We start from the raw sequence: 15,304 nt of genomic DNA on the forward strand, positions 1-15,304 counted from the left end.
CGACTATAAAGACACTATTCTTGTTTCCATTCTAACAAACTCATTAACATTGTTAATTTATTAACAATGTTAATGAATTAACAATGTTAATGAGTTAACAAACTGCATACATTTATTACCAACACTGAGCTGCAACTAGCAGCTGCTTTGCTCGGTATCAAGTGATTTTGTATCAATATGGAATTGGGTACAATTTACAATTGCTATCATTTTAGTAAATGCACGCGAACACGCGCCATATATTGACATGGCTGGTAGCAGTCACAACAGTTAAAAGCTAAATCTCATCATTCGTTGATCTTTGGATAAACAAATACACGAACCTTTTGACAATGGAAATAATTTTAAAAATACCGTCTGAATATGTTATTATAGTTTAAAGTTAACCTGAGTTTCCATCAGGGATGACTGGAAGGGGAAACAGTCGCTGCTGGTAGTCCAAAGTAGGTCTACATCATCCGACTGGGCGGAGACCATCAACAGGGTTCCTACCAACCAGAAGTTCAATCCAATAATTAGACTAACAAAAAAGTAAAAGAGACGATGTGAACAATATGAAATGGTTCTTATCAGAGGCAAACTCATTCATTAAACTGTAAGTCATGCTCTAATCAGAATCATAGCAGTATGGAAAATGTTCACGCCATTGTTAAAACGCAATATTGTCACAATATGTCTGCCAAGTATAGAGATACCTCACCATATTGGTAGTGTGCCATATGTACTTTAGAAGGTCGCTGCGAGGTTGTGCTAGCAGAGAACCCCGGGGGAAGCCTGACATGAACAAGTTTGAGCATAACTGGGCGACCAGTGGGATGTGTGAATGGTCTGGTCGTGAAGTATAGCCGAACACCTGCAATACATGCCGGAATGTTTTGTAAGCAGTGTACTTGAGGTGTATGATATGGGTGGGAACACAGGTAGTATATCACTACAGTACACAGAGTAGTGTTATAGTAATGGCTAGAATGGAGGACTTGAAGTGAGTGCTACAATGTCATATTACCTGATGCAGTGACAGCTACGAGGTGGATATGTACTGACTCTTCCTTTTTGACAGTCGCTATATGAACTATATCTTGAAAGTTGGATTTGTCTACTGTCCTGTAAATGCAAAGATTAGATTAATAACTAACAAGGCTCACTAACAAGATACCTTATTAACTTAATCTTTGCATACTTGAACGGCTTGCATTTTACAGAAAACTTGAGGAATTCTTTGATTCGAGTGTAACGAAGCTCTCCTATATTATGGTTCGCTTGAGTGGAACAAATTACTGATGGTTTAAATTCTTCATCGTAGGCCTACATGTAATAAGCCATTACTGGTCTATGTCATCACCGGTCTATAAGTAGTTACTAGTCTATAAGTAGTTACTAGTCTATAAGTATTTACTAGTCTATAAGTAGTTACTAATCTATAAGTAGTTACTAGTCTATAAGTAGTTACTAGTCTATAAGTAGTTACTAGTGTATAAGTAGTTACTAGTATATAAGTAGTTACTAGTCTATAAGTAGTTACTAGCCTATAAGTCGTTACTAGTCAATAAGTAGGTACTAGTATATAAGTAGTTACTAGTCTATAAGTACTTAATAGTCTATAAGTAATTACTAGTCTATAAGTAGTTACTAGTCTATAAGTAGTTACTAGTATATAAGTCGTTACTACTATATAAGTAGTTACTAGTCTATAAGTAGTTACTAGTATATAAGTCGTTACAAGTCTATAAGTAGTTATTAGTCTACAAGTAGTTACTAGTATATAAGTAGTTACTAGTATATAAGTAGTTACTAGTGTATAAGTACTTAATAGTCTATAAGTAGTTACTAGTCTATAAGAAGTTACTAGTCTATAAGTCGTTACTAGTCTATAAGAAGTTACTAGTCCATAAGTAGTTACTAGTCTATAGGTTGTTACTAGTCTATAAGTCGTTACTAGTCTATAAGTAGTTACTAGTCTGTAAGTAGTTACTAGTCTATACGTAGTTACAAGTCTATAAGTAGTTACTAGTCTATAAGTAGTTACTAGTCTATAAGTAGTTACTAGTATATAAGTCGTTACTAGTCAATAAGTCGTTACTAGTCTTTAAGTAGTTACTAGTCTATAAGTAGTTACTAGCCTATAAGTCGTTACTAGTCTATAAGTAGTTACTAGTCTATAAGTAGTTACTTGTATATAAGTCGTTACAAGTTTATAAGTAGTTACTAGTCCATAAGTCATTACTAGTCTATAAGTCATTATTAGTCTATAAGTCGTTAATAGTCGATAAGTAGTTACTAGTCCTCAGGTCGTTACTAGTCTATAAGTAGTTACTAGTCTATAAGTCATTACTAGTCTAAAAGTAGTTACTAGTAAATAAGTCGTTACTAGTGTATAAGTACTTAATAGTCTATAAGTAGTTACTACTCTATAAGAAGTAACTAGTCTATGAGTCGTTACTAGTCTATAAGTAGTTACTAGTCTAGAAGTAGTTACTAGTATATAAGTAGTTACTAGTCTATAGGTTGTTACTAGTCTATAAGTCATTACTAGTCTATAAGTAGTTACTAGTCTATAAGTAGTTACTAGTCTATAAGTCCTTACTAGTCTACAAGTAGTTGCTAGTCCATAAGTAGTTACTAGTCTATAAGTACTTAATAGTCTATAAGTAGTTACTAGTCTATAAGTAGTTACTAGTCTATAAGTCGTTACTAGTCTATAAGTAGTTACTAGTATATAAGTCGTTACTAGTGTATAAGTACTTAATAGTCTATAAGTCGTTACTAGTCTATAAGTAGTTACTAGTCTATAAGTAGTTACTTGTATATAAGTAGTTACTAGTCTATGAGTAGTTACTAGTATATAAGTCGTTACAAGTCTATAAGTAGTTACTAGTAAATAAGTCGTTACTAGTGTATAAGTACTTAATAGTCTATAAGTAGTTACTAGTCTATAAGAAGTTACTAGTCTATGAGTCGTTACTAGTCTATAAGTAGTTACTAGTCTAGAAGTAGTTACTAGTATATAAGTAGTTACTAGTCTATAGGTTGTTACTAGTCTATAAGTCATTACTAGTCTATAAGTAGTTACTAGTTTATACGTAGTTACTAGTCTATAGGTTGTTACTAGTCTATAAGTCATTACTAGTCTATAAGTAGTTACTAGTCTATAAGTAGTTACTAGTCTATAAGTCCTTACTAGTCTACAAGTAGTTGCTAGTCCATAAGTAGTTACTAGTCTATAAGTACTTAATAGTCTATAAGTAGTTACTAGTCTATAAGTAGTTACTAGTCTATAAGTCGTTACTAGTCTATAAGTAGTTACTAGTATATAAGTCGTTACTAGTGTATAAGTACTTAATAGTCTATAAGTCGTTACTAGTCTATAAGTAGTTACTAGTCTATAAGTAGTTACTTGTATATAAGTAGTTACTAGTCTATGAGTAGTTACTAGTCCATAAGTAGTTACTAGTCTATAAGTACTTAATAATCTATAAGTAATTACTAGTCTATAAGTAGTTACTAGTCTATAAGTAGTTACTAGTATATAAGTCGTTACTAGTATATAAGTAGTTACTAGTCTATAAGTAGTTACTAGTCTATAAGTAGTTACTAATATATAAGTCGTTACAAGTCTATAAGTCGTTACTAGTCTATAAATAGTTACTAGTATATAAGTCGTTACTAGTGTATAAGTACTTAATAGTCTATAAGTAGTTACTAGTCTATAAGAAGTTAATAGTCTATAAGTCGTTACTAGTCTTTAAGTAGTTACTAGTCTGTAAGTAGTTACTAGCCTATAAGTCGTTACTAGTCAATAAGTCATTACTAGTCTATAAGTAGTTACTTGTATATAAGTCGTTACAAGTCTATAAGTCGTTACTAGTCTATAAATAGTTACTAGTATATAAGTCGTTACTAGTGTATAAGTACTTAATAGTCTATAAGTAGTTACTAGTCTATAAGAAGTTAATAGTCTATAAGTCGTTACTAGTCTTTAAGTAGTTACTAGTCTGTAAGTAGTTACTAGCCTATAAGTCGTTACTAGTCTATAAGTAGTTACTAGTCTATAAGTAGTTACTTGTATATAAGTCGTTACAAGTCTATAAGTAATTACTAGTCAGTAAGTAGTTACTAGTCTATAAGTTGCTACTAGTCTATAAATAGTTACTAGTCTATGAGTATATACTAGCCTGTAAGTAGTTACTAGTCAATAAGTAGTTACTAGTCTAGAAGCAGTTACTAGTATATAAGTAGTTACTAGTCTATAGGTTGTTACTAGTCTATAAGTCGTTACTAGTCTATAAGTAGTTACTAGTATATAAGTCGTTACTAGTCTATAAGTAGTTACTAGTCTATAAGTAGTTACTAGTCAGTAAGTAGTTACTAGTCTATAAGTAGTTACTAGTCTATTGGTAGTTACTAGTCTATAAGTAGTTACTAGTCAGCAAGTAGTTACTAGTCTATAAGTAGTTACTAGTTTATAAATCATTACTAGTCTATAAGTAGTTACTAGTCTATAAGTCGTTACTAGTCTATAAGTAGTTACAAGTCTATAAGTAGTTACAAGTCTATAAGTAGTTACTAGTCTATAAGTAGTTACTAGTCTATAAGTAGTTACTAGTCTATAAGTAGTTACTAGTCAGTAAGTAGTTACTAGTTTATAAGTAGTTACTAGTCTATAGGTAGTTACTAGTCTATAAGTAGTTACTAGTCAGTAAGTAGTTACTAGTCTATAAGTAGTTACTAGTTTATAAGTCATTACTAGTCTATAAGTAATTACTAGTCTATAAGTCGTTACTAGTCTATAATTAGTTACAAGTCTATAAGTAGTTACTAGTCTATAAGTAGTTACTAGTCAGTAAGTAGTTACTAGTCTATAAGTAGTTACAAGTCTATAAGTAGTTACTAGTCAGTAAGCTGATATGAAGTCAAGACCTTGCGCAGACACTAATTTCTACAATTCCATATGACTTTTCTTACAGCCTGTCATCAATTTGTCTCATATCGTCCCTGGTTGATATAGTTCATGACTACATGACTTGCTTAAAAGGCTGTCTCAGACCTACTCATTAACGGGTTGTAGAATAATTTAAGCTTCACTCCCTTTATAACTTATAACACCAAATCACAAAAGAGACTTCAGCCTGCAACACAGGCACAACTCACTTGAGGATCTGGGCTGACAGAGAGGTGATGGATGTTGATGACATGTCAGCAATATGGGAGGAGGAGAGACCATCAGCACCAAGGTCATACAAAGCTATGCTGCCACCCTCTGATTTAGTGTAAAGAATATTTCTTCCTTCATCTATTTCTATCTGGACAATGGGTTCTGAGGGAGCAAAAGAAAACCTGTACTTGAGCAATACACCAGAGCAAATGTTACAATTATCAAAGGTCAGTGCTATTAAATTGCCTGACAAAAAGATGAAGCATTTTTACAGTGAAATTTGGAGAACGGAATATTTCAATGACGGTATCACAAATATATCATAGTTGAAAGTATAACATGAGGATTTTATAAACTTATACAATTATAATTGACCACAATTTAATTTGTTTAAACCACTGTTAGACTTGCCTCCCTTACTCTGCCCATTATAAGATGTCTCCAAATGGGATCAACAAGGATTTCCACTACTGCATTTACTATACTTCTCATATGTGTAGTAAAATATTTCAATAACTTTCAGTTTCCATATTTCTAATGCGGATAAAAATAAAAAATTCTGCATCTGCTACTTTAATAATAGGTATGTACAGAAGTTTGCTCAAAGCCAAAGGAATATTCAAGTAATGTTTAACTTGGCTGACTTTCGAAATCAGACGTGATAGCAATGTACATGTAACTATAATTATCTTTGTAAAAAGATTTTTCAGCACCATCTGGCAAAAGAAAATGATATGATAATATTACGTTGACCAGAGCATTATGTTTCTTATTAAGAGTGTCGGCTACATAACTATAACCTCAATAATTTTCATGTGTCATTAAGCCCCGCAAGCGTGTCAAACCATTACAAATGGTTTTAAGAGATTACTTTTGAGTAAAAGTAAATCGTCTCCCCTGTATTATTTCCACAACTATATATGACTCAGCTCCTTTAAAATTGATAACACGGTAAAATACTTCAACTTTCAACTACTAAAAGTAGGCAAGGGCAAGCTATAAATTCTTCTTCATGCATTATTATTTACATATTTTACTTATAGTTCATAGTTAACAGCAATTAAGTACAAATACAACATTTATCCAAAACAAAGCAAATTGCCGAAATAAATAACAAGGCTTTTTAATCAATAAGCCGGCAATACCAAGTACAATACCGATATGCAATAAGTCGGGTGTAATACCGCATGTCTACCGAGCGCAATAGCAAGTGCATTACGAAGTGCAGTACTGAGAGTAGTACGGAGTGCAGTACTGAGTGGTACGAAGGGCAGTACTGAGAGTGGTACAGAGTGCAGTACTGAGAGTAGTACAAAGTGCAGTACTGAGAGTAGTATGAAGTACAGTACTGAGAGTGGTATGGAGTGCAGAACTGAGAGTGGTACAGAGTACGGTACTGAGAGTGGTACAGAGTGCAGTACTGAGAGTGGTACAGAGTGCAGTACTGAGAGTGGTATGGAGTGCAGTACTGCGAGTGGTACAGAGTACAGTACTGAGAGTGGTACAGAGTGCAGTACTGAGAGTGGTACAGAGTGCAGTACTGAGAGTGGTACAGAGTGCAGTACTGAGAGTAGTACAGAGTGCATGCAGTACTGAGAGTAGTACGGAGTGCAGCACTGATAGTACAGAATGCAGTACTGAGAGTAGTATGGAGTGCAGTACTGAGAGTAGTATGGAGTGCAGTACTGAGTGGTACGAAGAGCAGTACTGAGAGTGGTACAGAGTGCAGTACTGAGAGTAGTACAAAGTGCAGTACTGAGAGTAGTATGAAGTACAGTACTGAGAGTGGTATGGAGTGCAGAACTGAGAGTGGTACAGAGTACGGTACTGAGAGTGGTACAGAGTGCAGTACTGAGAGTGGTACAGAGTGCAGTACTGAGAGTGGTATGGAGTGCAGTACTGCGAGTGGTACAGAGTACAGTACTGAGAGTGGTACAGAGTGCAGTACTGAGAGTGGTACAGAGTGCAGTACTGAGAGTGGTACAGAGTGCATGCAGTACTGAGAGTAGTACGGAGTGCAGTACTGAGAGTGGTACGGAGTGCAGTACTGAGAGTAATACGAAGTGCAGTACTGAGAATAGTATGGAGTGCAGTACTGGGAGTGGTACAGAGTGCAGTACTGAGAGTAGTACGAAGTGCAGTACTGAGAGTAGTACAAAGTGCAGTATTAGGAGTAGTACGGAGTGCAGTACTGAGAGCAGTACGGAGTGTAGTACTGAGTGCAGTGCTGAGTGTAGTACGAAGTGCAGTACTGAGAGTAGTACGAAGTGCAGTATTAGGAGTAGTATGGAGTGCAGTATTAGGAGTAGTACGGAGTGCAGTACTGAGAGTAGTACGAAGTGCAGTACTGAGAGTAGTACGAAGTGCAGTACTGAGAGTAGTACGGAGTGCAGTACTGAGAGTAGTACAAAGTGCAGTACTGAGAGTGGTACAAAGTGCAGTATTAGGAGTAGTATGGAGTGCAGTACTGAGAGTAGTACGGAGTACAGTATTAGGAGTAGTATGGAGTGCAGTATTGGGAGTAGTACGGAGTGCAGTACTGAGAGTGGTACAGAGTGCAGCACTGAGAGTAGTACGGAGTGCTAATTATTCTTCCTACCTTTATCACTCCTCATAAAGCTTGGTGTGAGAAAAGAAAACATTGAGCTGTTGGTGAGGTTGACTAGTTTGCATTTCTTTGAAAACCAGCTCTCCTCTGACTACAAACATGCAATGTACAATACTTGAATGAACAATCATCTAGAATTTGAATGCAAATCTCTGAGAGTAAACGTGTATGGTGTAGAAATTCTTAAGGAATGAATGGATAAATTATAAAATAAGAAACGAGTGCTATAAATTGTTGTTCAACAACAAAATGAAAACAATATCTTATATTCAAACAATTGGCTGGTCAGAAACAGTTAGTCAAAATAGTTATCATAATACAAGCGAGAAAGTTGGAAAAAAGCAATTAGAAACCGATAATAATACCTGATACAAAATTTCAAAGAGACATCCATCTCGAGCACCGAGGAAGATCCTTCCAGTCGACGTAGATCGTATTGTTAAAAAATGACAGTTATCAGTTGAAAGAGCAAACAGAGGCGCTGGTAGTAAGTTCATATCACATGATCTTGGGTCACTAGTAGCACCTATAACAGAAAGCGTATGAGCTCTGCATAAGTACATGTAAGATGGCATTGTTAAAGAACACAGAAAAGATGTTAATTCATTGCATATACTGACCCTGACTATTTACATCCCCGAAAGTCACTCCAAGCAGGTAGATGTCTATAGGAGTCGCAATAACAAGTAGGTAAGGTATTCCAGCGCATGTCCCTAAAACAAGAAGTGACTAGTGCTCCTTCTGGATGGTCAAGCAGTATCTGTTAATGCTATAATTTATGTTAATGGACTAGAGATCAACTACAGTAAGATGTGGTCAAATGTTTGAAATATGGTTCCGGTACTCACCAGGTTTTGGCTTTGCCAGTCCACATGCAATTATTGTTTCTTTGATAGCATCAAAGAAAGCCAGGTCACTACTGAAACAATCATTACAAGGATACAGTTCCAATAGTTCTGTTTCATTCCTTACTCGGCACACAAAAAAGCGATTGAAGTAATAAACAAATGCAAAAAAAACAAGCATACCCATTTTCATAATTCCAGACAAATATATCGGAATCAATGGTGAGCCATGCCCGAGATATCTCAGGAAAAAGTCCCATCATGCAATTACACTGCATGTGAGAAAACTGTTCGATGAGCTCATTGGGAAGTGGCACCCTCTTCACCAAGCTCAGTTCAGGGAGTGGAGGGAGAGAGATCTTGTCATCCGTAAGGCTTGGATAGTCACATGCCATCAGACCACTATCATTTGGCGACTCTGACATAAAGTTGGAATAATGCAACTAGGATATCCAGAATGACCTGACTAACATATCTAGGTTAAACATGGCAGAGACACAAGTTTGACTGAGTGCTTCTGATCTAGACTCCAAAATAAGATAGTGGTATATGATGCTAGCTTGATGTTTGCTTAATATACTATCCTTACACTTATTATAATTTTTATTTGCAAGGCCGACCATTAATCTACAAAAACCAAACCATTTCAAATGGTTATTTTTGGCAATCGTTATTGTACGAGTGAAAAAAAAACAATTACACTTACGTTCACTATAGACTCTCAGTCTCTTAGAGAGATCATCATAATTATTGTCAGCCTTTACAAACTTATCCAATTCCACAGCTGCTTGGTCAATAGAGTCTTGGGGCCGTGCCAGCACCACGGTCTGATTTATTAGTGACGCCATTCTAAAGCAGCACATATAAACTTTCTAACATGACTGCAACTAAATGAAATAGCAGTGGTGGTTCAGCAGCAGAAATGTTATTCCTTGCTATTTTATTCAAAAATAAAGAAAACCCTAAAATCGCGACAATATCTAAGTGTATTACTGGGAGGCCATCTTCTCTTAGTAGATATTCCTTTGAAGAAGTATTTGTAAACCCAATGCAATCAGAAGAGACCCATAATTCTTAACTTTCAGATGGCTGTTGTGCAGAAGACACATTCATTTCATGGATCAAGCAACAGGAGAAATCATGAGAAATTGCTACTAACCAGAGCTACATGATAATAGATTTTTTAATGAACTCAGGTGAATCCAAAGCTACGCAGCGGAGCAAGCATACAAAATCTGATGTGTACACAGTCTACATCAGCTAAGTGTTTCATAGATGTCTTAAGTAATCATACATAAGTTTGTTTGGTTAAGAACTTTGTTAGGTCTTTCTAAAAATTATTAGCAGTTCAAGGGTTAGCTCTGGTAAATTAGTCAGGCACGAGGGGTATCAGTATGAACTATGAAACTTCATTTTAGTAAACTGTACATCGAATAAAACTCGAGCTTTTTCTCTGTTTTCAGGCAAGCTTTCATAAAAACAATTTAGTAGGAAAGCAAAATTTACAAAGCAACTGAACACACTAATTTTACAATGAGTGTATAATGCATAGATACGGCAGTTGGAACCGTTGCTTTTAGATTATAGCTATAACAACTTGCCGTGTACGATAATGCTAGTTTTTACTGACTGATTTCAAGTGCATTTTTAAAATTGGATGGTCTAGCAGGCATTGTACTTTTAGTAAATAAACATTGTTGCAGTAAAGAAGGCTTGCTGCATTATTGAGAATATAACCTGGACAAACTGAGAGATAAGGCTTGCGATTCACCTTTGACCTATTTTACCTCTACATAAAAGATTGTTGCTCACATTGCCAGGCTTTGGCTTACTCTGGTCATAGACTTGAAACAACTGGTGAGGTGTAACATAAAGACCTTGACATGCAAAATCTTTAGTATATAATCAGTATTAATGAACCACAGTTTCACTGTCTTGTCTTATTATTGTTGTTTTCTAGTCATTTTGGGACAGACAAAATATAAAAATTCCCTGAACCAATTTAATATACAGTGGCACCTCGGTTTTCGAACGACGCGCAGTTCGACGAATCGGAGTCTGAACAAAAAATTCGATAAATTCTTGCTTCGCAGTTCGAACGGCGGTACGACGCGTGGGTGCGTACGTGAGGGTGGGATGCTGAGCGGCGTACGGGTGTAGATCGTTCTCTCCGTGACCAACTGTTGTCGCATTGTTCGAGATTATACAAATGTGTGGCAAATGGGCCGAGTTACAGAATTTCGTCGAACTCCACCACCAGACAAAATATTAAAATTCCCTAAACCAATTTAATATAGTTTATAAGGCTCAAGACCTTCCCTGTATATAGTACTGAACATGTGCTTCTCACATATGGCTACCTAACCAGGGTAAGAAAGAGGGAGTGGTAAAAAATACCACACACCCTTCAGTTAATCTAATTTTTTGTGCTACTTCAACTAATAATATGATTGACGACCCTTGGCTTTGTCAATGTTGCGAACAATGTACAATATACTACAGAATCTCATTGCTTGAATAGCAGTTCTTTACGAATTTGCAAAAAGATCTAGCAATAGTTATACTTGCTACAATGTTGACCAATATCCAAATTTTGTCTATCAAAATTTGTGATGACAGTTTTTCACCAACAGGACCAATTTCGATAAACAAATGAGGTAGCTCTTGATTAACTTGTTACAACTAGTTAAGATAGCACTGTATTGCTGATATGGAAAGGCCTCATAAAAAGTGGTAGTAGATGATAGGTTGTTTGAATACACGAGAAAATCACAGAAAAGCAAGGATATGCTGTAGATATGTTGCCATTTATGCCCATGTCTCGATATTGGATGCTTGTTGTTGCTCATCGTATTTACCTACACGTTGTTTATTATATTTTTGACATATATGTCAATACATAAAATATGAATAACATACATGAGCACACAAGTTACAAGTTTGTTTTGGCTGGCAATAATCGACTAATGTAATAGTCTAAAGCTTGCAGGCATTGCCTACCTGGCCAGAATTACAAGACTTGTTATGTGGCCTAACTAACATATCAGTCTTGAAAAGTGTCTGATTCTCTCTAATAATATTCATCCTCTTTCTGTAAAGGACACTTGCAAGCTACAGAGCAGACAGTTCCGACCTACCCATACATATGGCAGATCATAACTACACCAATAATCAAAGTACTGGAATTCTAGTCCCGCTGAATATGAAGATGTTACTTGATAGTTGTAAATGAATTGCACCCATAGTCCCATACCACCAAAAAGGTAAAGACAAACGTACCTGCAACTTTATGAAAAGAAAGCTGGTCAGCAGCGACAGAACTGTTGAATACAATATTTGTTAAGAAAGTAATTCTGAATAGAAGATATGTAAATACCTCAAATTTTACCAGACACCACAGCAGACATATGAAGAAAAATGCCTGCAAGCGGAACTGTGGACCCGATAAAGCACATCACCAAGGAAATATCAAACTCAGAGCATTCATAGCATACACTATCAGCATATTCCTATATAGCTGTGAAGTCTAAGCTATCATAATACAATGTCTGACATAGGCCCAATTTATAGCTACCATAAAAGAATTTTGAGGAGTGCCAAAAAATTAAATGACACCAAAAATCTCCAACCAAGAACTCCACAGAGATATTGAAGAAAGGCTCTGGAGTAACATCGTTTAAAAAAGGAAACTTACGCTATATGGACATCTGATGAGACATTCTAGAGATATCCCCATTACAGTAGATCTACCCTAGAGAAACCCAACAGGCCTGTAAAGATGTGCAGGAAAACTACGGAAATTTACACGGCACAACAACACTAATGGTCATCAAAAAATTGGATGTAACAGACAGATGATCAAAAAACGACTCAAAACAAAAATAAATGATGAGATCAAAAGGCCAGGTGGTGACTAAAAATATAAAAGTCTAACAGACATAACGTGGAAGGACACTATGTCCTGCAGTAGATTGATTCTTATAATGGGGTTGTGTTCAACTAAAATATGAGAATAGCTTTCTCTCTACAAATAACTGCTCCACAAAACTTAATTCTCAATATGTGATAGTATTATCGAGAGTAAAATGTGGCATGCAAAACTAAAATGTACAATTTGTGTTCCTACATAATGTTTTTTTCTTTCAAACCCCGCCAAGCTCCGAATGCCGCAATGGATAGCCTATGATCGAAACAATAAACTGAGTTTTAATATAACTGACAAAATAGGGTTACAGAGATTACGCCTACAAGAGGATTCGGCTACAAGAGGTTTCGCCTACACTTCCTGGAGGTTACGTCTACACTTCCTGGAGGTTACGTCTACACTTCCTGGAGATTACGTCTACAGTTATGGAGATGGTGCATACCATTGATTGTTGAAGAAAAATGGTAAAAAGTAATGCAATAATAGTGTTTTCACTTAACATTGATTGAAAAACATACTATTGATTAAAGTCATCTATCAATCAGAACGAAAATCGTGGAAGTGTAAAATAAAAACAATTTATTATCTCCTTTCCTTTCTTGGCTTTCTTAACGATTACTACCACTGCTACTATTACTACTGGTGGCTGTTCGGAGCCACAAAAACGCTAAGATGTGTGCTTAAAATCTCAAAGCTTTGGTAGATGCTTTGAGTCTGATAAAATCATCACCACCTTAGGGTGGTAGTACCATTCGTTGTACTATGAATTATTATTTATTGATAGTTTGTAATTAATTAATAGTCTGCAACTAACGGTGAACTAGTATTAATAATTCGATATATTGGGCATTGGTCTGTCTGCTTATAGTAATTTAATAGTCAAACGAGTGTGGGTAAATGAATGAGACAAAATAGTATGATTATTTGCGAATAAATAACAAAAAAATAAATAGTTGTTTTATAACTAAATTGTTCCATTCTTCTGGTCACTTTTAATGTTTTACGCATTGCTTTGTTTTAGCTTGCTTTGTAAAACATTGTTTTAGCAATGTCTTATGCATTGCTAATATATACATAGTAGTAGTAATATTATATATTTGGTATATTATACCACATACATAATATATATTACATGTATATAATTATGTCGTGGTTTTATTATTTTGTGTTGCAAGCAAGGTTGATTGATCGAAAGGTTGAATCATGAGTTAAAACTGTTTGTCTTAGGATGGCTAATTGTGATAAGTAACATTACATTAAAAATTTCATCCTCTGAGCAGTACAATTAGTCTAAAACTGTAAATTATGAAACGCCAATACCGTGTAGCAGGCTGTACGCTACCATTTTCCATGTATGTAGCTTTGTACGCAACATCTAAATTACAAGTCCCAGGTAGCGAATGGGACCAATGTCAATATTGGTATATTGATATTGGTCCTGATCAATAAGTCAATATCACCACCCAGAATTTTACTAAAAACATTATGACAAAGTTTAACTCATCTGTCTTTCAAGGTTACAAAATAATTAATTTCTCATAGTTGAAGAAAACTAACTCTGCTTTTTTGTCTATACAAAAATCTCAGTGCAGCGTTTTGAGTTCACTTTAGTAAAGTAATATCCTTTGTAAGGTAAAGGTCCCAAACCATGCAGCCATACTCAGGACCAGGTCTAACTCGTGATGTATCAGCTATCTTTCTTGTCTTTTGATCTGCATCTTTCAGAACCATTGTAAGCATGCCGATTAATTGCTCTTCCTCGGATTCAATTTTAAAAATATGTTGATTAAATTTCAGATCATTCTGCAACTCTACCACAAAATAAGGATTAGAAGTCACACTTTGAAGATGGTGATCATATAAGATGAGAAAGTTATTTGTATTCATCGGCAAAGACGACTTGCCAATAGAGAGATGGTAATACTTTTGTGGATTAAATTTCATGTGCCAAGTTTTGGCTCAAGATTCAAGAGAGCATAAATCTTGTTGCAGCATGGGAGCTTTGTCTTGTGTAGCTGTTGAGGCTTTGTGTTATCAGCTAAGTTGTCAGTTCATCTTCGGCCACTTTCTTGGCACTCGCATGGAGTCCCTTAATACCTCATCTCTTAGCCTACCAAGCATCATTTTATGCAATATGTAGCAGGCACAAAAATAGCTCTAGACTCTTTCAACAAGCGGTTTGGAAGTTGTCTGTTAGAGTTTTGCTGTTGTTGAACACACGACTCCTTTCTTAAAGCTAGTCTAAACAGGCTAAACTAGCTCATACAATGATTAGCAGGGCTTTTGGCTCACAAAAATGAAGCAAAAGTTTAATCATTATATTACTGTTTGAACATTTTAGAATATTATACCTATAACCTAGCTTAAGTTGATTTGTTCTGTATCTTGCAAAAATCTTGCAAAATCTTGCATTTGTTCTCTGTGCAAATTTTCTTATCCGCTCAGTGTTGGGTTTCTGATGTATCGAGGTAGAGAAAGTAAATTGCATTATCATACTTTCTAATATTCTCAAAAACATATTGCTTTTTCATGACCTTCTACTCTACTTTGTAGAACATTGAAAGTCGATTGAGAAAGAAGGATGACAGTCAGAAGATAGGGTGATATGACGATACATACGTTATTGAACAAATACTAGTACAAGTACAGATACTACCATTTTAAGATGTATCACTGACATGATGGTGCTTATATGTGATGAATGAGAAAATGGAGCAAATAAATCTGTAACTGGATGTTTGTATTTTTTTGCAGAATAAATCCTAAACTTATAA

At 35.3% G+C, this 15,304-nt stretch overlaps 1 protein-coding gene and 1 long non-coding RNA gene across 2 annotated transcripts in view; one reads left to right on the forward strand and one right to left on the reverse strand.

Moving 5' to 3' along the window:
* Nucleotides 1–12,761, reverse strand: part of LOC137385911 (nuclear pore complex protein Nup155-like) — a 32,007-nt gene extending 19,246 nt beyond the window's left edge. The window contains exons 1-11 of the mRNA XM_068072523.1: nt 12,732–12,761; nt 9,312–9,454; nt 8,789–9,023; nt 8,609–8,679; nt 8,381–8,473; nt 8,126–8,286; nt 7,752–7,851; nt 5,149–5,314; nt 1,007–1,104; nt 701–853; nt 388–488 (exon numbers count right to left, since the gene is read on the reverse strand). Of these exons, the coding sequence (XP_067928624.1) occupies nt 388–488; nt 701–853; nt 1,007–1,104; nt 5,149–5,314; nt 7,752–7,851; nt 8,126–8,286; nt 8,381–8,473; nt 8,609–8,679; nt 8,789–9,023; nt 9,312–9,453 (1,320 nt within the window). The 5' untranslated portion in view covers nt 9,454; nt 12,732–12,761. The remainder of the gene's footprint in view (nt 1–387; nt 489–700; nt 854–1,006; nt 1,105–5,148; nt 5,315–7,751; nt 7,852–8,125; nt 8,287–8,380; nt 8,474–8,608; nt 8,680–8,788; nt 9,024–9,311; nt 9,455–12,731) is intronic.
* A 75-nt stretch (nt 12,762–12,836) lies between these two features.
* LOC137410480 (uncharacterized) lies at nt 12,837–15,304 on the forward strand. The gene is made up of 3 exons (XR_010981215.1): nt 12,837–12,994; nt 14,328–14,447; nt 15,084–15,304. It is a non-coding gene; the product is annotated as an uncharacterized lncRNA (long non-coding RNA).

Source organism: Watersipora subatra, chromosome 1, assembly GCF_963576615.1.
Source record: "Watersipora subatra chromosome 1, tzWatSuba1.1, whole genome shotgun sequence".
NCBI lineage: Eukaryota > Metazoa > Bryozoa > Gymnolaemata > Cheilostomatida > Watersiporidae > Watersipora > Watersipora subatra.